General features: G+C 32.5%; 1 protein-coding gene across 1 annotated transcript in view; it reads right to left on the reverse strand.

Moving 5' to 3' along the window:
- Window positions 1-8,927: 8,927 nt before the first annotated feature.
- Window positions 8,928-17,790, reverse strand: part of LOC110382322 (dopamine receptor 1) — a 139,958-nt gene continuing 131,095 nt past the window's right edge. Inside the window, exons 7-8 of the mRNA XM_049849138.2 lie at window positions 12,424-12,671; window positions 8,928-10,053 (exon numbers count right to left, since the gene is read on the reverse strand). Coding sequence (XP_049705095.1) covers window positions 9,746-10,053; window positions 12,424-12,671 — 556 coding nt within the window. The 3' untranslated portion in view covers window positions 8,928-9,745. The remainder of the gene's footprint in view (window positions 10,054-12,423; window positions 12,672-17,790) is intronic.

The following is a 17,790-nucleotide window of genomic DNA, read 5'->3' on the forward strand; positions in this document are numbered from 1 at the left end:
TGGTATTTCATAAGTATTTGACAGGCAATAACTATTGAGCACTAGCCGTTCCCTGCAGTTCTGCCCAACACTTGCCCTCGTACCACTAAAACTTTTAAACGTCTGTTGAACACTTGTCTAAAAAAATGTCGGAGTATGACGTTGAAATAAGGTCTGTTTTGCGGGCACAATTCTTTTAGACAATTGTTCAACAGATGTTTGACTTTTTGTAGTAAGGCTGCAAAGATTTAGATTCAGATTAAAATTATCCATGTTTTCTCAGACTCTAGACTATCTCTGTGATTAATTTCATTTAAATCTGTTAGGTAGCTTTGGCGTAAAATCCTTACAAACAGATAGGAGAAAAATGTATGAAACTTCCACTAAATATTGCAAACTTAAAAGTCGCTTTATTAGCAAAGTTTTGTCAAAATTTAGGCACTGTTTGTAAAAAAAAGAAACGACAAAAGGAAACCTATCTGTTTTTATTTGAAATTGTCTTTATATTCTGTCAACATCACTATTTATACGAGTATTTACTTTTCGTGTACCGACGGGGTTTCGTAACAAACTAATACTGAACAAACGTCTGTATTTGTGAACACGTAATCCTGCTGATCCTAGTGGTATCTATCCCTTATATTATTTTTGTGTTTTTGTAGAAGGCTTTAGGAAGACTTTGTAGAAAGTGTGTAAGTACAGTGAGTGTTCGAATTGAATTTGAAGGCCTCGGGGTTAAGTCAGAGCCATATCGATCGATCATAAGGTTAAGCATCGCTTGACTCGGTCGGTCCAAGGATGTGTGACCATTTTGTCATGACGAGTTCTTCCGTGTTTCAGAAGGCACGATTAATTTGTGGGTTACAGCTTTGGCAGTCGTTACGGGTAGTCAGAAGCCAGAAAGTCTTATAACCAGTCTTCCCAAGATTATCGGATTTACTGGGCAACTGGGTTGATTTGAGGAGGTCAGATAAGTAGTTTAAATAAGTATTAGTAAAACACTAGTACTCAGCTGCGTCCGACATATGCTAGCCCCAGCACAGTTGGGAAAAGACTAGCCGGATGATGATAGAATAATAGTATAAAACACCTACCCAATGTTTCAATGTTAACGTTAACAATACGGAAACTAAAGTACTTACTCTATTTAACTAATAGGCCACGAAATGTTTTAGTTTAGAGCGACCTTTCGCGTGTCACCACCCCCTAAACTCTGAGTAAACAAAGAAAGTTTAAAGGTTTCATAAAGGTAAGGGCTCTTCACATTGGCAAACGATGTGCGTTTTAATTATATTTAACCGTGTATGGATTTTGTTACTTCTACAAGACTACGCCGTTAGGACATGATGAAACAATTAGGTAAAAAATATGGGTAATTAACTCATATTTTTCGAGTGTGTGTTTATGTACTTGGTACGCTCTAGAACTATGGTTAGAAAACGTTTTTTTCAATCATAGACTATTTTCAAACAGCTGGTTCCGATGGACCCTCTGCTACATTTTCCCAGAACTTGCCAAAAAATAATTGATTTGCCAAAAACAGTTTATTACAAATGACTATATTTTGCGCATTTGTCGTGGCTATAATTAACTCCAAAATTGAATTGAATGAATGAATGTTTTGTAAAAAATGTTGCTAAAGTTCCACTTGGCCACGAAAAAACGCACGATTACATATAGCCCATCTGTAGTTCCCTTTAAGGTCATTGTTTAATCGTACACTTTACAGTAGAATATTGACCTACTCATTAGTAATTATCGTTTGTTTTTAGCTAAACAGGTTTCGCGTGGCAGTAATCTATAAATACTTGTGTGCTATTGCCCTGCTGACGGTACTTAGAGGAAGGGAAAATTCACTGAAGTTAACTAAATAATAGTTGGCGATTTTTGTTTGCTTGGAAGCTTAGGAAAGTACATTCGATAATCATTATGAACAAAATCACATGTTTAAAGTGTTTCGAAGTGTAGATTGAACGGGTTTTGATGAAACACAGCAAGTATACAATTTATAAGTATACTGATAATCTAAATATAAAGGTTGGCTCCTTTTTATCCGAACGTGGAAAGTAGTTCCTTAATTAACGAGAACGACATTTTTTTAGATTTGTTAGGCGTTAACAGTTTTTTTTATTGACAGATAAGTATCGGCTAGGACTAACTCGCTATATAAAATAAAAACAAGAGCATTCGCTCTATGTCGGTAATTAATTAAATCGCTATCCAGATCGATACGGAAGACTGGAAAAAATGGTTTCCGAGTTTGTATAACAATAAATATGAATTCTTATGAAATACAATAAATTCAAACCATTACTCAGCCAAGCCTAGCGTATAATTAAGGATATCGGATTTCCTAATTCTATTTTCTATCCACGAACAAACTTATTAGGTCGGCTTTTACAAGTTTATTTGGACTTGTTTGTTGTAAAACTAAGTATTGCTCAATTAAGTAGTTGAAGTAGAAGTTGAAATTCCAATAATAATTTATTTAGTGGGTTTCTTTAGGCTAAGGGACTCACGGTTGCCTTAACTGTCGGCCGATATTTAGTCCGATGGTGAACTGACACTTTATTTTCAAGGTAATTGAACTCAAACAAAGTTTTTAGTTTATTTGATACCGCCTGGATAATTCATTGTTGTAATATGCGCACTGCGCACTACCGTCCATTTCAATACCTAGGTACTGATTTATGTGTTCGATGAAATTATCGGACGAACGGATGAAGTTTGCCGGCCGCTCTAATTTTAGATATTTCGTGGAAACCAGAATACCTGGCAGTCAGTTTAATTATAGTATTGTATTACCTTCTTTCTGATCCCTGTAACTACCAAATGAAGATATTGAAGAATGTAGGGTCAACAAGAATCAACCTTTTTAAAAAAAATCGGGTATGTAAAATATTTAAATGGGGTCGAAAAAAATATTCCTAGTTACATATATCATTCTGTCTAGCACTAAGCACTTTAGTAAAACGTTCGCGTAAAACATCGATAAATTCAAAATGGCGACATTACAAAAACTTGCAAATATATGTGGCCATTCATCATCCTACTGAATCCGTTCGTCTGCTGCACAGACAGTTGAACGGTGGTCTTTTTCTGTGCACTGATTGACAATCTTAACCGTAGTTTTGAATATTTTGTGCATCCATTTAATGTGTACCATTTTAAATTATTGGGTGTGAAACTAGGTTATGAGTCTTCGAGCTTTTTAGCAGTTTCAATTTTGAGAAGATTTGTGCAACATTAGACCCATTGAAAATTTTCATATTTCTTCTTTTAAATAGACCTAAACATTGACAGAATAAGGTTAGGTTAGGTTATTCAGCAAATGAAACTCCCCTCCCTTCAAATAATTAAAACTCACCTTTGTTCCTATTGGAGTCCTTTGTGTAGGTACGACGAAGTTAGGATCGGATCTCATGTGTGGTAATGAAAATAAAACCAAACAAATAATTTTAATATAATTTATATTCTGACTAAAAATCCTTAATTATACCAAATACCAGCTTTGGATCATACCCCAAGGGCGTAACAAGCCGTCAGAAACATTAAGATCATAGAAAATATTATTTACAATAATGGATGAAAACTAACATTGCTTTTCTTATCTTAGACGTTAACTATTTCAATGTACATTAATATATAGATTAGTTTGATAAGCTCTCGTATTGCGTAGACGTAGAATTTCGAAATTATATTCTTTCGTTACACTTACTTGCATAAAATAATGGCCAATATTTTTGGAGTCCGTTTGCGTAATCTGTGTCGCATTTTTATTAACATTTCGTTAAAAATGTTATATGTGTGATATTTCTCTCTAAATTAAATTCCGCTGTATTGTTTGCGTACCAATACTTGTTAGGCAAACGGACTATACAAATACCAACATTCAATAAATTACAAACAACAAATGAACATACGTTTGGCTTCAGCCCAAAAACAAATACATGCCTATTGTTGTTTTTAAAACGAAATAAATTTCTAAGTTAATAATTTCATTTTCCATAAGTTTCTAGTAACAGTGACTTATATAATCTAATGACTATACATATTCATTGGTATGGTAATATATTTTTTCTTTTTGACAAACATAAATACTTTTTACATTATTTTGTCAGCTATTTAATTTTTATGCTACTTAATTGCAGGTAAAATGATCAGAGATCATATTATTATACTTTTAGTTGATATTACTAATGACTAGATAATATTTTACAATTAACTCAATTTCCAATGAACTGAATTATATTCTGTTCTATATAAATTAATGTTCAGATTTCGTTAAATTCACAATTATCTAAAATTAATATCTAATTTTTGGTACACAAAGCGTATTGTTAGGAGATCTAATTACTATCATTTATGAGCACATTTTCCTGATAGCAACCGCTGAAAGTTTTAATAATGTTCTGTTAGATATTTTTTGAACAATAGAGCTGGCCCAAAATGTTTGCAATTATGTACTTGTACATTGTATTTTTTTCATGTGAAATTTCTACTAGGTACAGACTTCGTACGTAATTCATGTGTAAAGTACATTTGTTAAACATTTGAAAAAGGATAAATTTGAATAGCTTTGTGAATCAGTTTTTGTATTAATATGTACAGAAAATTAAATACATATTTTATAATTTACAATGGAGGAGAACACGACAGTTATACAACATGGATACTGGATACGCAATAAATGCCTTCTGAAATACTGTCTTATATACTAAATGACATCGATTTACACATAAAATATTTATTTACATAAATAACATGATATGTACTAAGATATAATACTGCCATTCATGACTATTATATATACATTTAATTTAATCTAAAGTTCATTAGCGCTTTTCCCCATTAAAGTCTTACTATATTATTACAGATTGCTTAAATGTATTTTGTGGAAGGGAAAGTATAAGGTCGGCTTTGATTTACGTAAATAAGACTTAATTGGTGTACAATTAGGGTTTATTTTTGATTGAATAGTTAAATCGGTTGAATGTTTTTTTATACTTGACTACTTATGTAATTGAAAATAAATAGAGTAATACAAACTTAGTCTTTAATTGATATTAATTAATTATTTGAAAGGTGATCTTCAAAATTGAGTTTTTTGACAGCTTATAAATATTCTGTAAAAAAAACTGGAACTCTATTCACAAATTTTCAATATAAAGAGAATGCCAATTGAAATTGATCATTGGTTTGCAATAAATAGCCTTAAGTTTTCCAATATTTATAAAAACTGACAAAAGAGCAATCAGAGTTAATATTCATTGAGTCTAAAATTGAAACCGAAATTATCTTAAAATTAATTTTTGAACGCGACTATTTTGACGATAGACACTTTTTAGGGTTCCGTAGCCAAAATGGCAAAAACGGAACCCTTATAGTTTCGTCATGTCCGTCTGTCCGTCTGTCCGTCTGTCCGTCTGTCCGTCTGTCACAGCCGATTTACTCGGAAACTATAAGTACTACAGTGATGAAATTTGATGGGAATATGTGTTGTATGAACCGCTACAAAAATATGACACTAAATAGTAAAAAAAAGAATTGGGGGTGGGGCCCCCCATACATGTAACTGAGGGATGAAATTTTTTTTTTCGATGTACATACCCGTGTGGGGTATCAATGGAAAGGTCTTTTAAAATGATATAAAGTTTTCTAAAAAACATTTTTCTTAAAGTGAACGGTTTTTGAGATATCAGCTCTCAAAGTCGTAAAAAGTATGTCCCCCCCCCTCTATTTTTATAACTACGGGGTATAAAATTCTAAAAAAAATAGAGGTGATGCATGCTAATTAACTCTTTCAACGATTTTTGGTTTGATCAAAGTATCTCTTATAGTTTTTGAGATAGGTTGATTTAACTGTAATTTACGGAACCCTTCGTGCACGAGTCCGACTCGCACTTGGCCGGTTTTTTTTTATAAAAAATGGGTTTCGAAACAAGTTACAACTCTTTTGTATTCTTTAACGCCTGTAATTTTATTATACTCATGTTTTGGTATATTGTGTACCTATGGGATTTTTGGCTATTCAAATGGTGTACAATATTGTCCCATTTTCCTCTCCACGTTAAACCAAAGATTTCCAAGGACATTAACTTATACCATGTCGGTTGACGTAATGCATAGCAATATGGCGTCCTATTTTCTTTTATTTGAGATATTCGAGTTTCGAAAACGTATTATATCAAAGCCGACCAATAGCTGGGCGTTATTAAAAAATATTACAATGAGACCGCCATCTTGAATTCGAAATACGAAATATGACGCGGTTTTTGTGTGCTTTGTGTTCTTAATTTAAATTATTTTTCGGTAAATGTCATGTGCTTTCTTGGTCTCCATTTATTTGGTTTAATATTCATGCTGGAGATATCAGGTACTATATTATGATTTTTTGTAATAAAGAAGTTTCACCTAATTCATATTTAACACAATATTAAAAACCCGCATAATGGACTAGTCGATACATAAAACATAGTCAATAGAATTAGGTAAGTATAAGATTTGACTTCAGAATTGGAATCAAATTACCAAATTATGTTTGATACATGACTTCAAAAAGAAATAAGCAATATACGAAACAGTATTTTTTCGCAATATCCTTTCCCTTTAACTTGAAAAATATTTTATGCTAAAAAAGAATGACATTCACAGATTTCAAACGGCTTGAAACAATATCGCGACAATGAAATTAATATCCGGGATTCAGGCGTATTCGGGCAATTTCCGATCCATCCCATCTGGCCTTTGAGCTTATCCGATCATTGTATTTTGATAAAACAATTGAACTACTATTCAAAGAGTATTTTTTTTGTATAGCCACTTTTAAAAGGTATTTTTATTCGGTCAAATTACCCCGTTGGATTTCGGAGCGCAGATATACGCGAGACACAATTGATTTTCAATTGTTTTATAATTAGCGTCAAATTCTTTATAACTTTAACCGTTTAACTTCTCGCAGGTTAAACGAATTTATTAAAACAAGACATTTTTGTCAGCAATTTTTATTTCTCTATCTGTAGTCTGTCTTGCTAAAAATGCGATTCAAATGAATGTTATTATTGTTGTAAATATTGATTTTTAGACAATTTTTATTTGTAAACGGAGTTTTTAAATGAAAAGTTATATCAAGGTTGTAGTGAGTGCATATTTAAAGTATTAGTAGTGATTGAAAGATCTAGTAGTTTAAAAAAATATATGGTCACGTGGTCAGTCTATTGTGAAGAACTTAAACACTTAATTTCAAGTTAACCAACCTCTTCAAGTCAGTTTTAAGTTAAGAGTACCCGAATATATTAATTGAAGTCAATATTTGATACTAATTAGGTTTGAAGCGGTCTCATTGAAATACTTTCAAATATTCGTTTTGTTAAGTAGTTTGAGGAACGTTCAGTGCAGATATTTACAATGATAGTGCGGTTTCACTACGATAGATTATTTTTAAATGTAATGACTAGAAATTATATAGGATGACTGGTAATTAGTGACCCATACTTAAATAAATACGGGATTTAACTCATGATTACAAACAACAATATATATATTTTTTTATATTCCTTAGTTTAGTCACAACAGCTAAACTTAAAAGTTTTAATCAGCTGTTAAGTGATTGTGATAAAACTAATTAATATAAAGAAAAGTTTCTTTGGAAAAGTTGTTTGTCATTATGAACAAAATCACGTTTCCCAGTATCGGTCACTATTTACCAGTCACTCTATATATATATTTTTTGTATAGTAACTAAACTACTTCTGTTGTAACTAGATGTATTTATATTAACAAAATCTATCGGATATTTTTGCATAGGTATATTATAATTTATATTTTTCTTTCTGCATGCTTATTTAAAATATGATTTTCTTTTTCTTCATCTATAAATAATTTTACATTCTCTGTTTAAATTTTAAAATATGAACAATGTTTATTTACAAGATTGTTTTAAGCCTAAGATTAATTATATCATAAAATATGAGATAAGGGCAGCGTATGTATGACATATTTTATTTGGTAAGCAATATTGCCTAACTTTTTGACATTAAGTCATCAGTTGAGTAGCTCTTGAAATAAAATTTATCACACTTAAAGAAATAAAAAAAAATGAATACGGATTTGACTTAAACGATAAAATGACACGGAATGCCTACCGATTTTATTTTTAAATTAATAAATATTGTATTTAATACTCTTCCTAAAGATATATTTTACAAAACATATTTTTACACTAACATTTATATACAGAAGTATCACAGGAATTTGTAAATTAATTAATATTGTATTCGGTGGGTTAAATAAATATGTTTTCATTGGTATGCTTGACTAGAAACTTAAAACCATAGTGACAGAGTACAATAAAAAGTACCTCATGCTAATTGGCCTTAGGGCTGATTTTTCAATCGCCAGATAACTTCTATCTGAGGAATATTTTTAACGTTTTGACAGCTTTTGTATGGAAAATATGTCAAACCGCCATATTTATTCCTCAGATAGAAGTTAACTGATGATTGAAAAATCAGCCCTTAGAGTATTTGCACACTACAGACAAAACAGTCGACTGACAGATGACCCGATGGTTGTCATTTTTTTTCTTGATTCCCTTAAAACTTTTTAGTCGGTCTGATACCGGCTTAATACCTGATCTGCGTATTACCATTCGTCATAATACTGATTTATGAGCTCAAGAGAAAACTATCGGCCGACAAAAAGTTAGTCTTTAAGTTACAAATTTGCTTTTTGAGTAGCGTAATACCAGCGCGGTATTTTTACTCGTTTTCGTGCAAAGATTTGTTCGGGAGAAAGCGCTCGAAGTGGACTTGTACGATATGTTAATAAACACATGGCCATAAGTTCCAACGAGCGTGGGGTACTTTTTATTGCAGATAGTCACAAATTTATTGTTGATCGTATATTCACTAAACTTTGGACTTTAATGTCAACAGAATAGAGATGAAAATTCTTTGATCAGTATTGTTGGACATATCATTTTCTCAACATCTTCATATCTTTCCTGGCATTAAACAGAGGATTTTTTTACTTTTCTTGTCCAGCGGAATAAAAAGAAACAAAGAAATGTAATTTAATTATGTATTCAGATGGACTTTTCTTTTCCCGAGTTAATGAAGTTGCACATTGCAAAGATAGCCTGTACATTGTTCAAGATATTTAACTAATTAAGATAATGAGGAAGCTTTGTCTTAATAACTTTGATAGGTACTCGTTTTTGATTATGGTAAAATCCACATAGGATTTTTGAAAATTCGTAAAAATCTATAGGTACAGATTAAGTTTATTTTTTTCTACTACAATATGAATTCTTGTTGTTTTATTTTAATATTTATTTCTATTACAATTTGCTATGTAAATATTTTATTTCACGATAATGATATGAAGGAATTTGAACTTATGTGTTTATGATGACAAAAATAATTGCTATGACACGTAGTTATCTAATTCCTTGGCATCGAAGCGCATGCGCTAAATAAGCCCCCGCAAGGCTAATTTACAAATTCATAATTCTATTTTTAAAATTCATACAAAAGACCATGGTCTTTTCTTACCAGTATACCACGGTCTCATAGAAAAGACGTCGTATCACACTTAATTTCTCTCCACAGAAAAACAAATGAGCATCACCCCATTTCAAACTAAGACTACAGTCTTTCGTATGCATTGAGTAAATACATGTATCTTGTATCCCATACCAGTCTTCGGGCGTTCAAACCACGTCACTCTTGTCTAGCAGCCCGTTGTTGCTGTTCCCATCTTCTTGTCAAATGTGGTACTCTCTTAAAGGCCTTACTGACTCAGCTGATGACCTTGGAGTGGGGTCAACGCCTGACAGGCCTAAAGACCCACTCCGACGCACAACCAGGGTCTTTGTCCCATAGTCTGTGACGAAATTGTCATTCCTCGTTGGAGTATTGGCTCTTACGCTTTGGTAACCACAGCAGAGAGGATATCGGGACGTCAGAATCTTTTTGAAAGCTTCCCGAAACTCTGTGTTGAATATCGAGTAAATGATCGGGTTAAATGCCGAGTTCGAGTATCCGAGCCACGTCAGGATTTTGAAAGCCAAATCTGTAACAAGGAACATCATTGAAAATTGAACCGTATTATATAGGTCATAAGACACAATTTAGGTTTATAACTTCGAAGTAGGTACCAAATATTTCAATGAGAATTTAAAATGTCTTAGAAAGTCTATCAAACTTGGCCTCAAAGTTTTGTATATCATTTTATTTGATGCCTCTAATATTGTTATAAAGCCACGAGGGAACTTTTAAAAGGATCTAGAAATTTCTATGAGGCGAAGCAAATTGTTATTGAATGAAGTTCAGTTAATTGATTCGGATTGACGATAATGGAATATGTATTCGGGCGAGCAAGATTTTGCAAATATTGGCAAATTAAGCGGAGCCAGCTGAATATAGTAGATTTAATTTGTGGGTTTATATAAATTGATTTTAACTAAATAAACATGTTGAATTGAAAATCTAATTATCTCTATTTATTGTTCAGTAGCTGCTCCGCCAGTTCCACCTGGAACCCAAGGGAAATACTTCCAAAAACTAGATTAAATATGCCTTTATACTCTCTCCGGCCCAAGACTATCTGTGTACCTAAATTCATTAAAATTAGTTCGGTAATTTTTATGTGAAAGTACAACTAACGGACAGACAGAGTTATTATCGCATTTACAATAGATATTAGTTGCAATTTAAAATACAGATTTGCATTTTAATTAATTAACATTAAATTGGTGGTTTAAATAAATTGATAGAAATATTTAATGTAATAAAATTCCAAATTTTTACTAAACTCAAAACATTTACAATTCTTATACCAATATTTTGGGGGTTTTAACTCCAGCCGGTTCAAACATAATTGCATACACACATTTAAAAAATGAACACTCGAAAAGAGTTTTCTCGCAAAAAGGTTAATCTTGGTTAAACCACCTTATTTATGAAGCACAAACAAACTTAATTAGACCTCATTAGGTGCTTCATTAACGCTGTAATGAGTTAAGCCAAGTTTTAACTACGAGTACATAGTGTTGAATAAATTATTAAAAAGTGTTCTTAGGTTTAATTTTTGACGTTCTCATTTTGAACGATGATTTTATGTTTTGTTAGATCGCTTTCACACTACAGGAATTTGTAGCGCGTTTACGTTTGGTTTTTCTACGCGCGACACATTTGAAAAATCTGTCACGCGGTTCCAAATGTCATCGTAGGAACCAGTGGTTGTCAAATTGTTTGCTCGTTTTGTACCGTGCGTTGCGACGACAAAAAACTAAGCGGAAAATCCCCTAATGTGAAAGCGCTGTAAACTACCAAGTAAGTTTTAAATAAGAACTAGATAGATTGATAGATATACGCTTTTTATGTACCCCTATTAAAACTAGGTATGTCTTTAAAAAGGAGATTTATCTTTATTTACACATACCTTCAGAATTGCTATAGAATTTTATTTCTAGGCGAGAATCTTTTAGATAAAATTACACAACCAGAAAAAAAATACGTTCATTTATTTTATAGCTCATTAAATGAGACCAATGCCATGTTCAGATTCTAATTCTAATCAAAGGCAATATTCCTAGAAAATCCATAGAACTTCACAACACTTAATTAAAGCTACACGACATAATACGGACGCAATAAACGACCCTATGCACTAAGCTATAAGATTGAATTTCACTTAGCATAAACTGCGTTTAAAACAGGCGTGGTATGCGATTAATATTTAAATTGAGCTGGGAATGGCTTATTCTTCGTTCAGGGAATTATATTAAAAGTGCACGGAAAATGCTTCTGCTCTATTTATGTAAATATTTTCTTTTTCTAATAGGTTTATGTTTTTACCTAAGGGGGTTTATATTTTCTTGTTAAAGGTAATTTTCTCGGGGTAGTTTGTGATCCAGACTTAAGCCGTCGATGAGTATTTTATGGTAAAATGTTACTTTCGGTTTATTTATTTCTACCCTACAGGCTGTAATGCGAGAATTTATACAGGCTTGATTAAAAAGAGTCAAATTATGGCATTGAAAATTTTTACGCACACAAAGTTATATTTTAATTTAGTTATACCGATATGGTTAATATTTTTTTCACCATTTACTTATTACCGATTAAATTCGTAACGTTTTGTTAGTACTAAAATTGGTCTCATAATATCAGTCGTACCAAGAAGTAGGTACCTATGATCAGATCAGAACTTTACGATGTCAGATAGACAGTCGCTCTATGTAAAACACAGCTGCATACAGTTACACTTTTTTTTTTAACGACGTCAAAAATCATCAAATGACCCCTCCCGCTGTGGGTTAGCAGCGAGGGAGTGTCAGACTCTTCCTGACTAAAAACCGTCGTGTTCTGTCACAGACCTACACATTTTTATGAATCGGCTAGTCTAACTATCAAAATAAACAAAAGAAGCACCACTTACCCGGTATACACGTCTTACAAAACGCAGCGACAATATTCACACAGAAGAACGGCACCCAACATAGCAGGAACACTCCCATGATAATGCCCACAGTAATGGCGGCTTTGTGATCAGACACGTGGTATGGTGATGAATGTACGTGCGTATGGACGCGGGTCCGGACGGATTTCGTCCGGTTGTCCGGCATTTGAACCGTCCGGGTTACCGCTCGAATTGATTTCACGTGCTTCTGTGCGTAGCAGTATAGTCTGTGGGAGAAGAGAAGTTTATTAGTGGTGTGAAAAAGAAAGGAATATCTAAAGTAATGTTGTAAAGAGATATTTTTTGGTTTGTAAAGGCTCTGGAAACTACTGAATTGAATTGAAGAATTGTTTGACCGTTGGGAAGCTACTCTATCCCCAAGAGACATAGGCTATATTTTATCCATGTTCGGTGGAAAGATCACATGAGACGCTGCTGGTAAAACCGCGGGAAAACAGCTGCTGTATAAGAGTTAGTAAGAATGTAAAAACAAAGTAAATAATGGTGATAGGTCTTTTTCTGGTATCAATATTTTATCTCACGGATACATGCACATTGACTTTGTATGTGTATGCTCGGGAGATACAAAGACATTGTCTACTCATACATATAAGTATTCAAGTATGGTTTACCTACTTGGTGAGATAAAACAACCGTAATAACAAATTAAGCTTTGAGGAAGGGCTTTACATCCGTGAGTGGACATAAGGCTTAGCTCTAGTTAACTTTAGTAGGTGTATCATATTCTACCTTTTGAGAAGCCAATTTGCATGCTTCTTTTAGAAATTAGAGGCTACTGTTTTACTGTTCCTAGAACACAGCATTCGAGGAAGGACAACATTTTTGTTTCCAAGAATTTCGTGTTAAGAACATTACAATTTTTAGTGATTACATTGTCGTGAATTTAGAGATACCTTATTTTAATCTTTACTTGATATTATAAAGCTAAAGAGCTTTACTTGAATGCACTTATCTCAGGAAGTATTAGTTCTGTTTAAAAAATAATGTAATGTTACATAGCCTGTTTTATCAAGGGAAGCCGTAAGATTTATATTCTATTCCGATAAGCAAAACAGTTCTCTATATATCTCTATATAAATCGCTGGCAAAAGATACTCTGTAAATTATACTAGAAAATGAAATGAACGATCGGTTTATCCAGCAAAAGTCAATTATATTAAAGACCCACAAACTCTACTATATGGCACAAGCAACGCTGCAGTGTTCAACAGTATATTACACCTAAGTTCCTTATAGACCGTAAATATTGGCTTCATAGATATAAACTAGAGAATTCAGGAGAGACTCTAGAGAGCTATGCAGGTACCAAGAATATATGGGTGGTGCTTAAACCACGAGACTGTAAAATGGCTTAAGGGTAGCCGCAAACTGTAAACTTTTAGTCGGCCGATAGTTTATTTGAGCTCATAAATCAGTATGAAGATGAATAGTAGTACGCACATGACAACGATCAGGTATTTGATCGTTATCAGTCCGACTAAAAACTTGTATTGAATTTTCGATTTTCTTAAAAAAAACATTCCAATCATTGTGCCAATTGGGGCCTCTTTTCGAACAAAATCTTGATCAGTCCGATACTTGCTAAATACCTGATGTTGGTAATGTACGTACATTCATCTGCATACTGATTTATGAGCCAAAACAAACTATCGGCAGACTAAAAGTTTCCTGTGTGCGGGTACTCTTAGAGTCGAAATCTATCATTATTAAGTTAAGCTGTTCGTGGCCAGTTCTATGACAGCCAGCACCTTTGGTAATCCTTTAAAAAAAGAATACTTAGATAAACTGCCAAAAAAGGTGCGTACTGGCCATTACAGTTGTAAAAATGGACAATTCTAAAATGGCATTTTCTGTTTTATTTTTAAGTCACTTTTGAAGTTTTGAGCCCTATCAAAATCTTTTGTCTAGGTGTAATTTTAAGAGAGCTTTAACTAAATAATGTAATTTCTCCAACAGTTCTTATAGGTTATCGTAAAGGATGTTTGTAAGTTATCGATTAGAATTTTAAAATATGTAACACCGGTAATAAATAATCTTTTTTTCTTCAAAGTTCATACTTGCAAAGTGTTCACAAGACTTCTATCATAAAATTAATCACATATTTCTCACTCCACTTATTAAACAAGTCCTTTATACAACTATTTTAGATTACCACATTAATCAAAAGAACTATAACAATATATTTTCGCGTTTGTCCCTTATGTGAGACATGTTTATACCTCTCTGGAGGACGATATACATACATGGCATTCATATACTCAAAGCATTGTTAGTGAGTAATGAAAAAGTTAGCGACGCGATTTATTTCAGTCATATTGTTGAGGTAGATTAAAAGACTTAATATTATAACAGTTGTTAATAGATTGTGATTTTAATTCTTAAGTAACTAAATAGTAAAATATTTTTTTTAGAAGTAAATAAAAAGTAACTATTAATCTTCAAATGACATCCTAATCATAAATGCGAAAGGTTGTATACATAGTATATCGGATTCGGTATGTTTGCAACTCTTTCAATCCAAAAATACTGGATGGATTTTGAAGAAACTTGGCAATTATACCAGCTATTATGAGAACGTAACGAATAGGCTTTTCATGCATGTACTGTAAGTATCTAGGTACAGGTGAACCCGCGGTTGAAAGGTAGTTATTAATTAATTTTAATTAACTACATGTTTCTTTACGTTTTGCAGAAAGTGAAAAGAAAAAGAATTTCATCCTAATGAAATAGGTAATTAAAGTTCCTTTCCTGTTTTCAATTAATTAGTGTTACTACATAAATGAAGAAACATAAAAATTATCTTGTTGATGTCTAAACCTTAGTAAAAAACCCTACCCAAAGGAATTACCGCTAGGCTAATATTTACTCTAATAAGCACTAAATATTTAACGAAGTACACAAAATTACTTAAAATTTATACTATCATTATATCCCACGCAAATTATTAACTAAAATTTTGATTAAATCTCGTCAAATAAGCTCATGACCACAGACATTAATATGTCTAGATAGTGCAAGTAGTTGAATTTTTATGAAAATTGATCATGTCATTCACACCAAACTTCAGAATGAACCGTCATTAATTGTGGGAGTATATTCATATTTTTAGAATACTTTAACCTTTTACATACAAAGGTAAACCATATCAAATTCATAGTATTCTATAACAATTTTCCATTTCACAGTCACCAATGTTAATTCGCAACTACATATTATTACATCCATTAAATGTGTTATATTCTCTTCTAATAGAAAATTTACTATAACTCATTAAGTTACAAGTAAATATTTGATTTTAACTGCCTCATAACTGTTACTACAAAATCACCAACGAAAATTACACTATCTACGCCTACCTAATTCTATGGTCACCACTAATCCCACTCTAGGCGTAATCTCAAGCTAGATGCTACCAATTTTGTCATAGAACGTACTGAACAGCAAATAATTGTGGTGTTTGAAACCAGTTTAAACCAATTTAAACCAGATGAAACCAGTTTAATAATGTAGGGGCCTTTGTAGCGTTGTTTATGTTTAAGGCATGACATGGGCCTAATTTAGATGCGCCTTGAGGCAAATTCTAGTTTGTATTTAGGAGTACAAGGAACGGTAAATTCTAATTTTTAATTTCGAAATAATAATACCATTAATTAGGTGTATTTGATACAAAAATAAATGCGAATACTGTAATTAATAAGTAGGTAATTTTAGGAAGATCTTTGTTTTCTAAGCACTATTTATGTACCTAAGTTTATACATGTAGTGTAAGTCACACGCAGTGTATCTTTCTTAATATTATTAAGCTGAACAGTTTGCTGGAACTCGTTAATGTAAGAAAATACTCGACGATATAAAAACATCTGTTAGGTAACTCATTTGTCGAGGAAGGTTATAAACAACTACTAACTTATCCGGGTGCACAGAATAGTTCCCATGGGTACAATTTCTCTGGCAGAAGCTATTTTAAATTGTATAAGGAAATAGCCATTTTAAACTACATAAGGTATAAACCTTCTTGTATTTTGTCTCCGTAATTACCTACATCTTATGTTATAATATTTACGACCGCTCCGGGACTTCACGCCCCTGCGGTAAATGCTAATTAATGACTTCCAATTAGTTAACTGCTATTGTGATCATAGGGAGATAGGAAAAATGTTATCAGGTAACTTATTGATTAAAGGTACTTGATCCTTGCTATAAGATCCTTGTATGTGGTATTGTATTTAAAAATTGAAAATTATCCACTGAGTTGTAAGAAGAGGGCCTTGTCAAAAGACACACTAGAGATATCCTTTAAAAAGGAAAACAAATACCTCATAATATGTGGAAATTGAAGGGCTTATTGATTGATTGAATTTATATTATCCGCTTTTGGCCTCCACATAAGGTTTGACACCCACTTCCTGAGAGCACTATTCCGCGCAGCCAGACTAAAAGTAACCTATAGCCAAATTCGGCAAATGATCTATCTATAACCAAATAGCCTTTGAAATCGGTCCAATAGTTCCTGAGATTATACAAAGAACTTTTTCAACTGTCCAAGATTAGTCCACTTTATTCTAATTAAGATAATTAATCTTATATATTGTGATTAACAAATTATTAAGGCCAAAGTTACTATAATATTAAATTAATTAATCATGAAAAACGGCTATCTCCATTAGTTAATAGGATTACTGGGTGTAAAATACATGAAATGAGGACACCGACACAATTTATCATTTATCACGTTTTTGATATTACAGAAAAGAACGAATAACTTTTACATGAAAAAATATTTACTTTCTTTTTTCCAATAACTTTTCTGACAGTGTCAGATTATATACACATTACATATAGCAAGAGCAGGAATTGCTACGAGCCCAGTTGACTCGACGGTTAGCAATTTTTTTTAAGGAAGTCTTGATACCAGTCAAAGCTTTCAGTCGGTCTGATACCGGTTAAATACTTGATCTTTGTAATGTGCGAACTACCATTCATCTTCATACTGATTTATATGCCCAAACAAACTATCGGACGACAAAAGGTTCTAGTACTCTTAACATAGAGATCGTAAGAGCAACCAAACTGATATTTTTCCATTTTCACTTTCGATAGTCTAGTAAGAAATTTACTCTTGTCTAAGACCAGGGCGTATATATATATGTTAATTTTGATACAAGCTCCACGTCTACGCGATTCCGCACTGACATAAGAGACACTATGCGAAAACTAAAATCTAATGAAGCAAATATAATCTGCTCTAAAGTGTTCTAAATACTAATGTGCAAACAACTGGAAAAACTTAACCTTGCGAAATGATGATGGATTGTACATAAACTT

Source organism: Helicoverpa armigera, chromosome 21 (genome assembly GCF_030705265.1).
Source record: "Helicoverpa armigera isolate CAAS_96S chromosome 21, ASM3070526v1, whole genome shotgun sequence".
Classification (NCBI taxonomy): domain Eukaryota; kingdom Metazoa; phylum Arthropoda; class Insecta; order Lepidoptera; family Noctuidae; genus Helicoverpa; species Helicoverpa armigera.